Source organism: Camarhynchus parvulus, chromosome 18 (assembly GCF_901933205.1).
Source record: "Camarhynchus parvulus chromosome 18, STF_HiC, whole genome shotgun sequence".
NCBI lineage: Eukaryota > Metazoa > Chordata > Aves > Passeriformes > Thraupidae > Camarhynchus > Camarhynchus parvulus.
Window position 1 is genome coordinate 139,587 of NC_044588.1, and position 13,438 is coordinate 153,024.

At 37.3% G+C, this 13,438-nt stretch overlaps 1 protein-coding gene across 1 annotated transcript in view; it reads right to left on the minus strand.

Moving 5' to 3' along the window:
* Positions 1-982: 982 nt before the first annotated feature.
* CA10 (carbonic anhydrase 10) overlaps positions 983-13,438 on the minus strand; it is a 212,632-nt gene continuing 200,176 nt past the window's right edge. Inside the window, 6 exon segments of the mRNA XM_030962298.1 lie at positions 983-1,193; positions 2,063-2,237; positions 4,456-4,610; positions 10,011-10,083; positions 11,676-11,719; positions 11,722-11,770. Coding sequence (XP_030818158.1) covers positions 1,171-1,193; positions 2,063-2,237; positions 4,456-4,610; positions 10,011-10,083; positions 11,676-11,719; positions 11,722-11,770 — 519 coding nt within the window. The 3' untranslated portion in view covers positions 983-1,170.

Sequence of the window (13,438 nt, forward strand, 5' to 3'; positions counted from 1 at the left end):
TCAGTATTCAAGAAGGTCAAACATGTGCTGTGTGAACTTGTTAAACACATTTATTGAGTTCTTGACAGTAACCAAACACAGTGAATGACCGTTATAAATAAGAAAAAAAGCATTTGCTTTTACTAGACCAGCTCCTGCTTTATCTGTTAAGAAAAAATATCCCTTTCACCACCAATTTACAGAATTGAATGTTTGTCCCAATAATGGCTTCAGCAAGGAAAATGACAATTTTAAACTGAGATATGTTTCATCTGCTTTCTGCTTCTGAGCCCAGTGGCGTTAAAGTTATACCACCTTTAAGTGCATTCCCAATTGTCCTTCACTCACTTGAATGGGCTGCAAACAAAGAAATTAAGTAAAAAAAAAAAGAGAGGAAAACAAATAAAACCACAAATAATGCATCCGCAAGTAGTAAAGACTTGTCATTTCAGAAAGGAAAAAAATCAAAACAACTTAACTAAATTAATTTGTTAAACACATTTATTGAGTTGTTGATAGTAACCAACACAACGTATGATCTGTTGTAAAGCAAGAAACAGAAAATGGATATATTCTGATTTTGCCAAATCCTACTACAGATATGTGACAGAGGGAAATATTTAAATTTCCTTTATATTCTGCAGTGATATATTTACAATATTATCTATCAAAGTCTGTCCCTTTTAAAATTAAATTAACAGAAAGATCATACCTAGAAATGATTTCTTTACAGGAGTCTTGTTCTGTCTTGTCAGTATCCATTAATGATAGTGAAATGATGAGACCTTTCCAAGATTACTTGGCACACAGAACACAACTCCACTTTGATGCTGTACTGATCCACCTTTTTTTTTTTTTTTTTTTTTTTTTTTTTTCAATTGAGGGAGAGAGAGGGAGAAGAGAAAGAATTTCATATATACAAAGTCTGAAAAGTCTTTCTTTGTGACTCCAAATTAGTTCAGGAAAATTGTAATCACATTTACTGTAATACTTTTGTTTTGTCTTGTTTTGTTTTGTTTTTAAATGGCCACCAATCACATGAATAAATTTTGAGGAGTTTTCCAGCATGGCAGCTCTTTTCCCACAGCACAAGGTGCATGTGAGCCAGAGAGGGAGGTTGGGTGCATTGTAGATTATTTCAATTCCCAGAAAAAGCATTCCACTGAGGATTTGGATTTTGCCTGCTCTGTCTCATTTGAGGAGCCATTCATTTACTGGAAGAGAAACAAACAAAACCAATTATGCTTCAATAAACTCCAAATATGAAACTGGTTTAACACTGTGAATCAAATTTAACTAGTTTCACACTGCATTAGGCACTTAGACAAAATGTCTTTAAAAAGCCAGGAGGTTCAGTTTCCTCCTTTTTCTAGAAAAGAATTAAGTCTGAATGACTCTTCCTTTGAAGTATTGCAACACAGTCATCTGCCTTATTGCTGAAAATGTCCTTTCTTTTCCTTTAGTTCTTCTTCATAATGATGGTATTACTGTTGTGAGGGCACTTTAACACCATTATTTCAGGCAACACAGTTGTGTGTCTGGGCTCAAAGATGCATGAGACACATTAAAGCTCAGTTGTGAGCCACAGCTGTGGCAGTGCAGGACTCCAACTGCAGGTGACTGAGCTGCTTCATTGTTTATATCTCCAGCTTTATATCTACTTAGCAATTTAGGTGTTTGTTATGGTGGTGCACCTTGAAAGTGAAATTAAGTCTTATCAATTACTAATTTTGTTTGAGATCAGTTGTCATCAAGAGTAGCTCATCCCCCTTTGTGGATGAGTAAACCAGGGCAAAATGCACTTTGTAAGGGGAGAAGACTTTAAAATGAGGCTAGAAAATCTAGGGCCTGTCCTATTTACTTCTAAAAACCGTCTTTGATGTCCCAGGCTGGTTATTTTGTCATGCTTTTCCTGCACGTTTACCCTTCTATTTCAAATGTGTGGCATTTGACTGACACAGTTATTCCCCAAGATCTGGAGTTTTATGTGTTTTTATTTGTGTGCCTTCTTATGCCCTCAGATTTCTCAAAGAAAGGAGCTCAGTGAAAGCATAGAAAGGGTTATTCTGGAGGTGGAACATACCTCTATACTGTAGTTTCTGTGCTCTATTGTTTGGACAATCTTTTCCCTGTAAACTAAAGTTGATATTGGTTCGGATACATCGATTGTTGAGAGGCTGGACTGGTCTGAAATTGTCGCTCATGCTCAGAAATATCTGTGATGGCTGATTCTGGCTTAGGAGTCGCAAAGAATGCATCTATAAAGACAAAACAAGGGGGTTTTAGTACTGCTCTTTGCTGTAAGTAAACAACATACAACACTATTAAATAGATTAGTTAATAAATGGAAGTAAAACAGAATTTCAGTGAAACAGAATTTCAGTAAAACAGAATTTAAATTAACTCTGCCATTTTGTAGTCAGAGGTAACTTAAAACCATTCCTTGTGTGTTCCTCTCTTTCTGAGCCCCATTTTAAATGAGAGTAACCAGTTTTGTGGGGAGTGAATGAAAATAGTATTTTGGTGTCCTTGGGTGAGCCAGAAAGTAATGGAATAAACAGTGCTGGATGGCAGCAGCTGGTATGGAGCAAATGAACTTGATGAATGACAAGAGCTAATTTCCTGAACAGTGTAGCTTTCAGTTGAGAAGCCACAGTTTTGGTTGGTGTTATTCAAGAACCAGGTAGGGGCAGGCTGGATGGGAAAGAAAACTGACAGTGATGCTGCTGAAGTCGTGAAATTAATGATGGTAAAAAGTGAGAGCCTCTTTTTGCTGACAGGTCTGTCATGATACAGTCTGTGCTGTGACTGTGAGTGTTCCTACAGCAGACTCCAGCCTTCTTCTGAGCTGGTTTCACAGCACAGAGGGAAATAGTGAATCATCCTGTGCATCCAGCGCTGGTTGGCAGAAATGGCTGTAATGGTGACTATGCAACTCTTGATTGATCCAAGTCACCAAAATCAGAGAGGGAAAAAAAAGGTTTCAAGTTACAAACCAGAAATCCTCAATATTTTGATTTAAAGATATAAAAACAAATTATCTTCCACATTAGTGTACAATTTATGATGTTTGTTTATGGCATTTAATGGGGAAATCCAGTAGCTGGGGTTTATGTACTGGAAGTCTTTAATAACTTTTAGGGAAAACTTGAGCTGGGCATTGCTTTTTCAGTATGAGTACACAACATAATTAGTAAGTATTCCACAAAACCAATTTTCAGCATTAATAATGGAGGATATAACTAAGTATTAATGGAGGATGTGATTAACCGTTAAAGCATGACAAGGAGCAAGTATCATGAGGTTATAACCCATAGGTGGCAGCACAGACTAGAAATATTCAAATCCTTATTTTGCACATTAATGTTGGACCTAAAAATGTTGCTTGTAGGAAAATATTCAGGTCTTGTGTTTGAAAAGTTCGCATTTTTGCCTCTGCTCAGCTGTGTCATTCTCCCAAATCACCCATTTAGAAAGGAAACAAAGTGCTTTCACTACCTCCAGACTGAACTGGACAGAATGAATATCACAAAAATAAAACATCTCAGGCTTTTAAAAGTAATCTTATTTACAATGTTAATATGATTTTAAATCCCAAAATGATATTTGGGGTTGTTTTCTTATTCCTCATTTCATTTCTCAGGCCATATTTCTTCTGCTGCCTGCTTAGGCCAAGCAGATGGTTGTTCAAGTATACAAGAGAGGAGGTTTTAGTTCAGCTCACAGCTCTGCAGGCAACTCACTGATGGAAACTCTGGAGAAGAGGCCAGTTGGTGTTAAATTTGCTGTTTTCTGATGCCAGGATTTGGATTGTAAGCAAGTTGTACAGAAATTTAGTTTTTGAGATTTTTCCACTAGTGTGTTTTCTCAATAGCTTCCTTTTGGATGTGAAGTTGTGTTTTCTCTTGCATAATTTATCTTGCTTCTCTCTAATAGGGGCTTCAATACTTCAGTCTGATCTTTCCAAAGGTATTTGTGGTGTGTGTCCTGTAATTTTATTCTATACCAGAAAGCATTGGCTGATTTTATTTCCAGAAGGCTCCATATACTGTATCTCTGTCACATTATGTGCTATTGATACGTGTTTATTCAGACCTAGGAATGATCTCTGTAATCCTTAATAACCTCAGTTATGTTTGTACAACACTGATGTACTTGTTTTAGAGTCTCTAAGTAACTGTTCACAGCATCATAGAATGATGCAGTTGTGGAGAGACTGCTGAAAACCATTTGGTTCAAACCCTCACTGAAAACAGGGTCCCCCTTAAAGTTTGTGTGTGTAGATACTGATGGAGTTCTTAACAGTTAGTATTTTTATTTTGACAAAAAATCTCTTCAATGCTTTTGCAAACTGTATAAATGGCATGCAGGGATCCCTACAGCACAAAAGTTGAATCTAATGTAAAGCTAGAAATATTATGTTTAAAATAATACTTTGTACCTATCCTAGATTGAGTAATTTGTAAATTGCTTTACCTGCATCCTTGTTATGTAGACAGGTTTGTTCATTATTATCCAGCTTGCTGTTTCATAGCAGGGTGGAATTGTCATTGACCCATCATACGTAATGAAACTAGATGTCTCTGGATAAAGTTCCTCAATATTAAGCCCCTGTAGTAAGTATGCATCATCTGGAGAACAAAGGAGGAAAACAACTCAGGTAAAATAGCAGCATCACAAAACAAACAGCAAAAAACCCCAAACAAAACAAAACAAAACAAAAAAAAAAAAAAAAAAAACAAAAAAAACAAAAACCCAAACAAACAAAAAAAACCCACCCAAACAAAATCACCCTTTTCATGTCTCCTAATTGCAGAACATGATGACATGATGTTCAGTTCTGCCAAAGAATGAAGTTTAACAGATGCACATTTCTGGATGCTCCAGCAGTTTAGACAAGAACAAGTAACACAAGTAATACCCCTCACCCTGCTGGGTGGATCTGCACTGAGATTACCATTCACACACACTGGGAACTGAGCACAGGCACTCACAGGGCAACTCTAAGTCACATTTAGGGACTGGAGTCAAAAGCTTCTTGAAGTTGCAGTTATTGATTGAGATGCAGAAGCCTTTGAAGAATGCTGACTTTCCATCTTTTGGGGTCATTAACAATTTTTGCTCGACAAAGCCTCAGGAAGGCCAAGAGAATTAAAACTTAATTGCCTTTCTGGCATGAGAGGAAATTGCAGTTAATGCATGAAAATAAAGCTACTCCATGAAGCCTCCCAGCCTTTCATGTGCACAATGGTGTGGGTGCAGTGCCAGCTCCCTCAGAAAGCTAAACTCTAGGTTGAAGGCTTGCTGGGAAGCAGTACCAGGATTCCTGCTTTTATTGTAAGGCTCTCTAGGAATTAATGAAGTGTATTCCGCTGCAACAGAATTTATTCTGTGGATATGTACCTAAATATAATGAGATGTATCTTTCAAAATTCATCAGAGTTCCTCAGTGTTTTCTGTACTAGCTGCGCTATTTCTCTTGGGTAATGCTGGCCTTACAGTACTTTTGGCAGTGCTGTCAAAGCTAAAACTCAGATTTTCCTGCCAAATCTTAGGCTGTAGGCTGTTCATCCACTCAGGGATAAACATATTTTATTACTGATACACTGCTGCTTGTATGTATCTCAGAGAAAGCTAGGGTGGTTATGATTTGTAGCATTGTGAGTTCTCTTTGAACCCTTTCACCTGTGTGTGGTGTCTCCAATTTGGTTCATTTGCAGAGGAAACATTAAAATGCAGGCAAGGAAAAGTGCACACTGAGGTGTGTTCCCTCTTTCAATGCTCAACATAAGCTGACCTTGATTTATAGACAAATCCAAATGATCAAGGAAGTGTATAGGAGCTAAAAAAGAAACGTGCAATTTAACTTGAATTTAACATATTGTAGCTGAAGGATATAACTTCGATGAGTAAAAGACTTGTCTTGTACAACCTAATGGAAAAATAAGAAGAGCTGCAGATTATTGTCTTGGGCTACAGAAAATCAAAGAATACAGGCAGAGAAAATGTGACCTTGTTTTTTTTATTTTAACACAGCAAAGTCAACATGGTGTACAGGGTTTTGGGGCAACAATACTGGCAGCTACAGCGTCAGTTAAAGTGTCAAGGTGAGAGTGTAATGTTTCTGCCTCATTGACCAGGGCCTTACTGTTATTTAATATTTTAAATGTGTTCGTTTCTTACAAAACAAAATCTTGGCAAGTCCTCTCATGTTTGTTAGAAAAAGAGCCCTCTGCCCTGCCCTTGCAGCCTGAGCTGGGTGATTGCAGTGCTGGATGGCTGGCTAGATCCTCAAGCAGAAGGGGAAGTGCCATTAGTGTCTGGGAGGTGGCTGACTGTCCCCTGTTTTAATATGACCAGGCTTCAGTGGCCTATGGCCCATGACAGCTTCTTTCTAAACCCAAATCTTCCAGACACAAGCATGAAATCACAGTCAAAATATATATTGACTGTGATTTCATGTGATATATTCAGTTATATTTGAACAAGTAGAGATGACTGAATACACCTGGTCATTAAAAACATTATTTGCAGTGTACTGGTAATTTTGCTAGAATTGCATTGGAAGAGAACTAATGGACTTTTTTCACGCCAGTGCCTGTTTTCAGTGAGTCATCACACACTTTTCCCTTTCCCACATGAACATCCTGTTCATTATTTATGAGCCATGGAAAGTGGTGTGTTTTAACACCAAGTGGCACAGAGTCAGGCAGAAGAGATCCCTAAAGACCAAATCTGCTTCCTCACAGCCGTATTGGCTTCAGCTGGGCTAAAATTATTTCAACCAGGTAGAATTTGCCCTGAAATGTTTACTAGGAGATGGAAAACTAACTGAAGATTAATATAGATGAGAGATATTCCTATGAGAAACTGGAGGAAAATATCACTTCAGGAAAAGTCAAAGATAGGGGTGAATGAAATAAGGGTTTGTCCAAGAAAACACAGTACTTATTAATGCCTGTATATGAGTTATATTCCCATGGGAAGTCAGATGATTCCATGAGAGAAGATGACACAGTAAGAATCTGGTTACCAACATTTTTCCCATGAACAGGTCTGTCCTTTCCCCACATCTTGGTAAGGGTTTCTTGTTCTGGGGTTGAAGCAGACCTGATGGGTTAGTATTAACACCAGACTGCAGCCCTTCAAATTCTTGCTTATATTTACTGAAAATACATTCAAAATGCTCAAAATCACCCTGTATGATCTCTTGCCAGTGACAAGCTTCCTTTCATAAATCCATCCAGCCTTTCCTGGATCCTCTACATCATTCCTATCTGCCGTCCACAATGTGTTACTCTTGATCTGCTGATGCCTTACGGTGATTTCCAAACCCAGGAATTTTTCTCTCTACAAATTAGATTTCATTAAATTTCACATTCATTTATATAAAGGCCTTGACTCTGACAATTTACCTAGGAAATTATGTAAATCCTTTTATCCCTAGGCTTGTAATAGATGTGTGGGATTGGCTTTCACAGCAAAATCTGTGTGTGTTCTCTTTATAATAATGCTTTTTATAGGGAATGGAATGTTTATTGACTGGGAATAGAATGTTTATTGAGTGCATTTGATTTTAAAGTTCATATCATGATAATCCAGAAGAGGATCTAGGTTAGATTTACAGGGTAAGGAATGAAGAGATCCTCAGTTTCTCTGCTTACCAGACAATGAGAAGACCAAATTTTTATGTGGAATTTTGGGAATCTAAAAAGTTAATTTCTTCCCTGATGTTAAGCAAATACTGGATGAAAGCTCATGTAGCATAACTGTTTTGAAAGAAAACTAACTTGTCCCCTCAAATGGCACACTTAATGAGGAATAATAAAACAGTTTTCTTTTGAGATACCTAGACAGCTTCTGACTAAAACCTGCTTGAAAAAACCCTTGTTTCAGCTTGCTCACAGTTGATTCTTTGGGCTGCAATAACAGAACAGAAGAAACATTTAAAATCTCCGTAAAAATTCCTTGGAGTCCATTTACTTCACTGTAGCCATTAATATCTGTAAATAAACATTTAATATCTAAATAAACATTTAAAATCTCCTTAAAAATTCCTTGGGGTCCACTTACTTCACTGTAGCCATAACAGTAGAAATTTCCCTTTTAATGCTCTTGGCATGTGGAAATTTCACACAGCAGGAGAGACAGCACTTAATTTTGTTGCTGTTCTTTAAAAAAAAAAAAAAACAACAAAACCTTTTATTTATGTTATGAACTGTCCTGACTTTGAGCCAGCATTCTTTTTATCATTCCCTCCATGCTCCTCTTGAGCACATGGGGCCTGGGCATTTTGTCAGCACTGTGCTGAGGACTGACTTCAGGAGTGGAGCCCTAAAGCAGAAGCTGCAGAACTCCAGCTACTAAAGGCACACTAGAAATCCTTGCAGTGTAAGAGGTAAAATTAGTTTTCAGCAATGATGCTATAATCCATCATGCAAGACAACTGCAAAATTACTTTCAATAACACTTTCATGTTCCCAATTTACACTAAAAATTCACAGTCAATACTTGTTACTACAGTAAGTAACCCAATGCCTTGTGGAATATTATGTGCATTATGTCTACCAGTGATTTAATTTTAACGGATAAACTTAGCAAAAACCGTGGTTAAAAATTAAATCTATTCTGTTAATCACTGATTTTCCAGCCTGTGTTTTATGTGTTCATCTTCATGAGAAATTTCATTTAGTATACCCAAATTAGGTGAGATTGGAATAGTGTTTCCCTTGTAAAGAGACAAAACAAGCAATGGGAGGTAGTGGGATGCTGCCAGCTCCGGGGAGGAGGAGTTTCCACTGGAAATGCAGCATACAAATGAAATATTTAGTTTTGGGAGGGTGGGCCCCATGGGAGAACATCTGGCTGGTTCCCAGAAGCTGGGAATATGGAATCTGTGGGTGAAAGAGCTGGAAAAAGCACTCTCAGCCTTAACAATAATTCCTTGTTTCCAGGATGCTGCAGCAGCACTGGTAGGCAGGAAGCTCTTGCAGAACATCCTTGCTGCGTTTTTGCAAGGAATCAGGACAAGCAGTTTAAAAATGGGACTGATCTGCTTCTTCCATGCAGAGAAGATGACATTTGATACTGATAGAAAAATCTGGAAAAAACATTCTGAGGAGAACCCTCTGTTGCATTCCTTTCCATAGGTATTTTAGAGAACTGAGTTTCATGATCATAGAAGCCTCTTATTTGGACTAAAGGTGTAATGAGATTTGTTGACTCTCAGGTAAAAGCAGAGTAGCCTCGGTGTGAAAGGTGTGTGTGTTGCAGGAGAGAGCAAGGAATTATTTGTGTTATCTGTTTTCTGTGTACTTTCTGAAAGTTAAATTCTGCTGTTGTTGAACTTGCAAACTTCATAGCAGCTTAGAATATTTGACAAAAGAAACAAGGTTTTCAGGAGAAGAGGTTTAATTTATATATATTTTTCATTATTTTCTCTAAAATATCTTAATTAAGCTCCGGTTTTCCACAAGGTCAATATATGAACATGGAATTATTGAGGATCATCAGTTAAAGGCTTTCCAAATGTGAATATAACAAACATACAAGCTATGTTAATAACCTCCTTCTATATCTGTTAAATGCAGCAGTAGTTGAATGGGAATGTTGTAACTTTTCTTTCAAAAAGAAAACACTGATGAATACTAAATCCAGTGAATTGTGCAGCATCTTGACATAACCAGATCCAATATAATCCAGGCTGCTACATGTCCCTTTTACTGCTAACAGTAGACAGGTTCTCCTGAGCATTCTATGTGAATACAGTATATGTATGTGTCAAATATAATTTCATTAATTTGTTGCTGCACCTTCATATGTAAAACAGACTTTGAAGTTCAAAATTAATTTGATAAAGTGATGACCTAATGAGCTTTTTCGCATTCCTGAGTTTATCATGCAGAGTTCCTGACAATGCAAACCTGGAATTACTGCCCATACTGAGATGCCTCTTGTTTCGGGATCACTAAATATGTTATTTGATAGTGAAAGAACACAGCTGTTTCCAGAGGAAATGAAAAGAAACTTACTCTTATATGTTATTCTTGTTATGGTGTCTCTGTTAAGCATACGATTTAGAAATGGATTTGATGATTCAGATACCTACAGAAGAGAAAATGCACAATGTCAAAATCTTCTCACAGACATTTCCTTGCCAGAACTGCAGCTCTTCCATGTGTGCACACAGACACTCTCTGATACTCCTCCAGTTGAGTTCTCCTTTTTTTCATTGTTGTGGGAGAAGGAAATAATTACTCACTTGTTTTTCTAATGAAGCTTTATAGAAAGTTGGTAGAATAAATAAAACACAAGGAACAAGGCGAACAGAAATCAATGCCTGAATGAAAGCATGAGCACAGGTTTCTTCTTCCAACAGCCTTGATGAAATTTGCAGGTGGTTGATATATTAGGCAGGATTTTCACTAGTATTCTGTTATTTTATTTATTGATAAATATAATTTCCTTGCAGCAGGCTATTTTAATTGCAAATTAAAGCTCTCTTCCTCTGGTTTATGTCTAGGTAATATATGAGGTAACACCTTATGTTCAGGTGGAACTTTCCATGTGTCAGATTCTGCCCCCCCTGTTGCTCAGGAGCCCTGAGCAGAGCCTGGCCCATCCTCTGACACGTCCCTGCAGGTACTTCTAAATATTGACAAGATTCTCTCTGTCTTCTCTTTAAACTTGCCTTTTTCATGAATGCAGGTCAGATTGTTGGGTCATAATACAATACTTTTTGGATTAAAAAACCAACAACAAAAAAAGGTAGCATAAATATCTTTCTTAAATATTAGACCCATGTGAAAATAGCCCTTTTATGTCTAATTATTCAGTATACTCTGTGAAATGCATACTTTATATCTGAGGTTAATGCTTTGTTAGGACCTTTATGAAATGGGATTAGAGTACTGAGGGGAACTAATAGATATCCCATACCTAAAGTGTGATGAAGTGAACTTCAGCATTACTCAAAAATACACACTTTTTTAGACTGATGAAACAGTGATATATAATGACAGAATATAAACAATATTTGGAGGGGAGAAATAATTTTTTTCTATAAAACGAGACAAAAGGTTTCTCCAGTGTAATTAAAGAGGCTTGGGAAAACCATGAAGTTTAGAGTTTAGTGTTAGATCACTATAAATTATAGACTTAACTATGTACCTTGAATGCAACAGGATGGAGACAAAATATTCACATGTCTTTGTGGTTCTGTGAAATGCAAGATACTAGAAGTTCTACTTTTAGTGTTCTTTCAGTTTTCATAGTTTCAAGATGTTTTAAATAACACAGAAAAAACCTGATTTTGCTGGCTTTGAAACATCAGCATGACATGCCCTCTCTCCCAGGGCCTCAACCTACTAGAAGGGATTTGAATGAGTAACATTTCATGAAGAAACACTAAATCTGCAAAGCTAGTGACTTCTGCCATAGCCATTAAAGTGTTATGAGTGATGTTTATGATGTAAGGTTTTTTTTCCCCCACCTCCCTTACCCCTTTTAATTTTCTTTATATTGTAAAAGCTTTGGAGCAGAGATGGCGTGCTCAGTTTAGAAAGAAGCTGTCTCTGGGTTCCAGATCAGAGCCTCTGGGCATTGCTGTAGCATAATTAGGAGTCTAACGCCTACATTTACAGTTCATGGAAAATTTACTGTCCATATATTAGGAATCTGTAATATGGAATACTTACTTTCATAAATATGGAAACTACCACCAGCCCATTTGGACTTTTGCAGCTTCTGTGACATTTGTGTACAGCTCATGGTTATAGTGGATCAGCTGAACCTGAAAAAGGGTGAAGGGAAAGATTACAATTATCCAGTGGCAAATAATCCCATACAGAGTTTGCAAATACTACCCGCACACTGCTTGGTTTGTATGGCAATCCCATCTCTGCTTTGGGTACTTTGTAGCAGGGTAATTTTTCAGGCATTTGCAGCATATATCATTTTAACAATTTCAATCACCATCTGGCTCCAACTGGTACAGCATCAGCATGTTTTTCTCTAAATTGCCAACCACTGAATTCACCCACATCCAGTTACAGATTGCACTGCAGGGGCTGGCATCACTTCCCTGTTCCAGCAGCACTTGCCATGGGCGCCAAGTAATCCGTACTCTGTAGCCTGAAGCCAACCACAGAAGAATCAGGGGTTGAAATATTTGAGGAAACACATGGGATATGGGTTTGGAACTGTGAAAACCACCACTCACAGAATTCAAAGTACTGGTATTCATTTGCCCCAGATTCTGCAAACTTGGTTACAGAGGCTCCTACAGTTAAGCACTTACTGTATTATTGTTAACCAGGTTCTCCTTAGCACCTGCAGCTTTCCTTCTGCTTTTTAGTTTTATGATTGGCTGGAAGTTTTAAATTACAAAGGCACAGTTCCCTTCTCTCACTACCTATGTAAAATATCTTACCCAGAACCTTGATATTTGATTTGTCTGGGATCACCAGACAGTGTTAAAATTTGCATTGCAAACTTTTCTTTAAAAAAAAAAATAAAAAAAAAAATGAACAAATTTAATGAACTCTGGTGGCAGTTAAGTACTTCTGAACAGATGAAAGCTGGTCAACTTTATTTAGCCTAAAGATCTTTCTTAGTTTTCAGATGTCAGTTAGAAAAGGAAGGTTCTTGTTCTGGCATTGTCAGAATTGCAGCAGCCTGATGTTCGCATTTAAAAATCAGGTCTGTCTTTCATGTGCTGATACTTCCAAAAGCTGTTCAGAGAAATTTCTGGACTTACATGGTGTGAACAAGATCAGTATTCACTTGGTTTATATCTGGTAATCTTTTTAACTGTACAAACTATACAAGACTAAGAATGCCAGTAAAGAAATTTCATTATAATGTACTGTCCAGGTTTACAATGAGGGAAAAAATCAACCCCTAAACATCACTGAAACAGGGTTTAATGCCTGTATTGGTGAAATCATCTTTTGGATGAATGTGAGGTCTGGTTATTCAGTACTGAAATGTAATTGTGAGCATTTTTCTGCAGGAATGATGTTCCTATAGGATCTGAAGTGCACAATCAAGTTACACAGACTAAACCTTACTTTGCCACCTAAAGGGGAAGTCCAGCAATCCATGCTGATCTGATTATAGCAGTATCCCAAGTTATGTATAACCTATACCATTATTATCTCAGTCCAAGATAGGGTAAGAAATAAATGATGAGTTCAAACAGTTCTATTTCCCACGTTCTGCCCTGACTGCAAAATGTATTATTCTTTTAAGTAAATCTTATCAGCTTTATATAAAAGGCCCTCAAGCATTGTCCTCTCACCACCCCCGAAATCCCTTTGTGATGCTGTTTTAGTGCTTGTATATAGATGTAAAAAGGGGCAGTGGAAACTCTGAAAGAGAAAATTTGCATTGGTAAGATCAGAAGATTTTTGGTGCATAGCTTTGCTATTTACACCCAGCAGTTCAGAGACCAAATAAA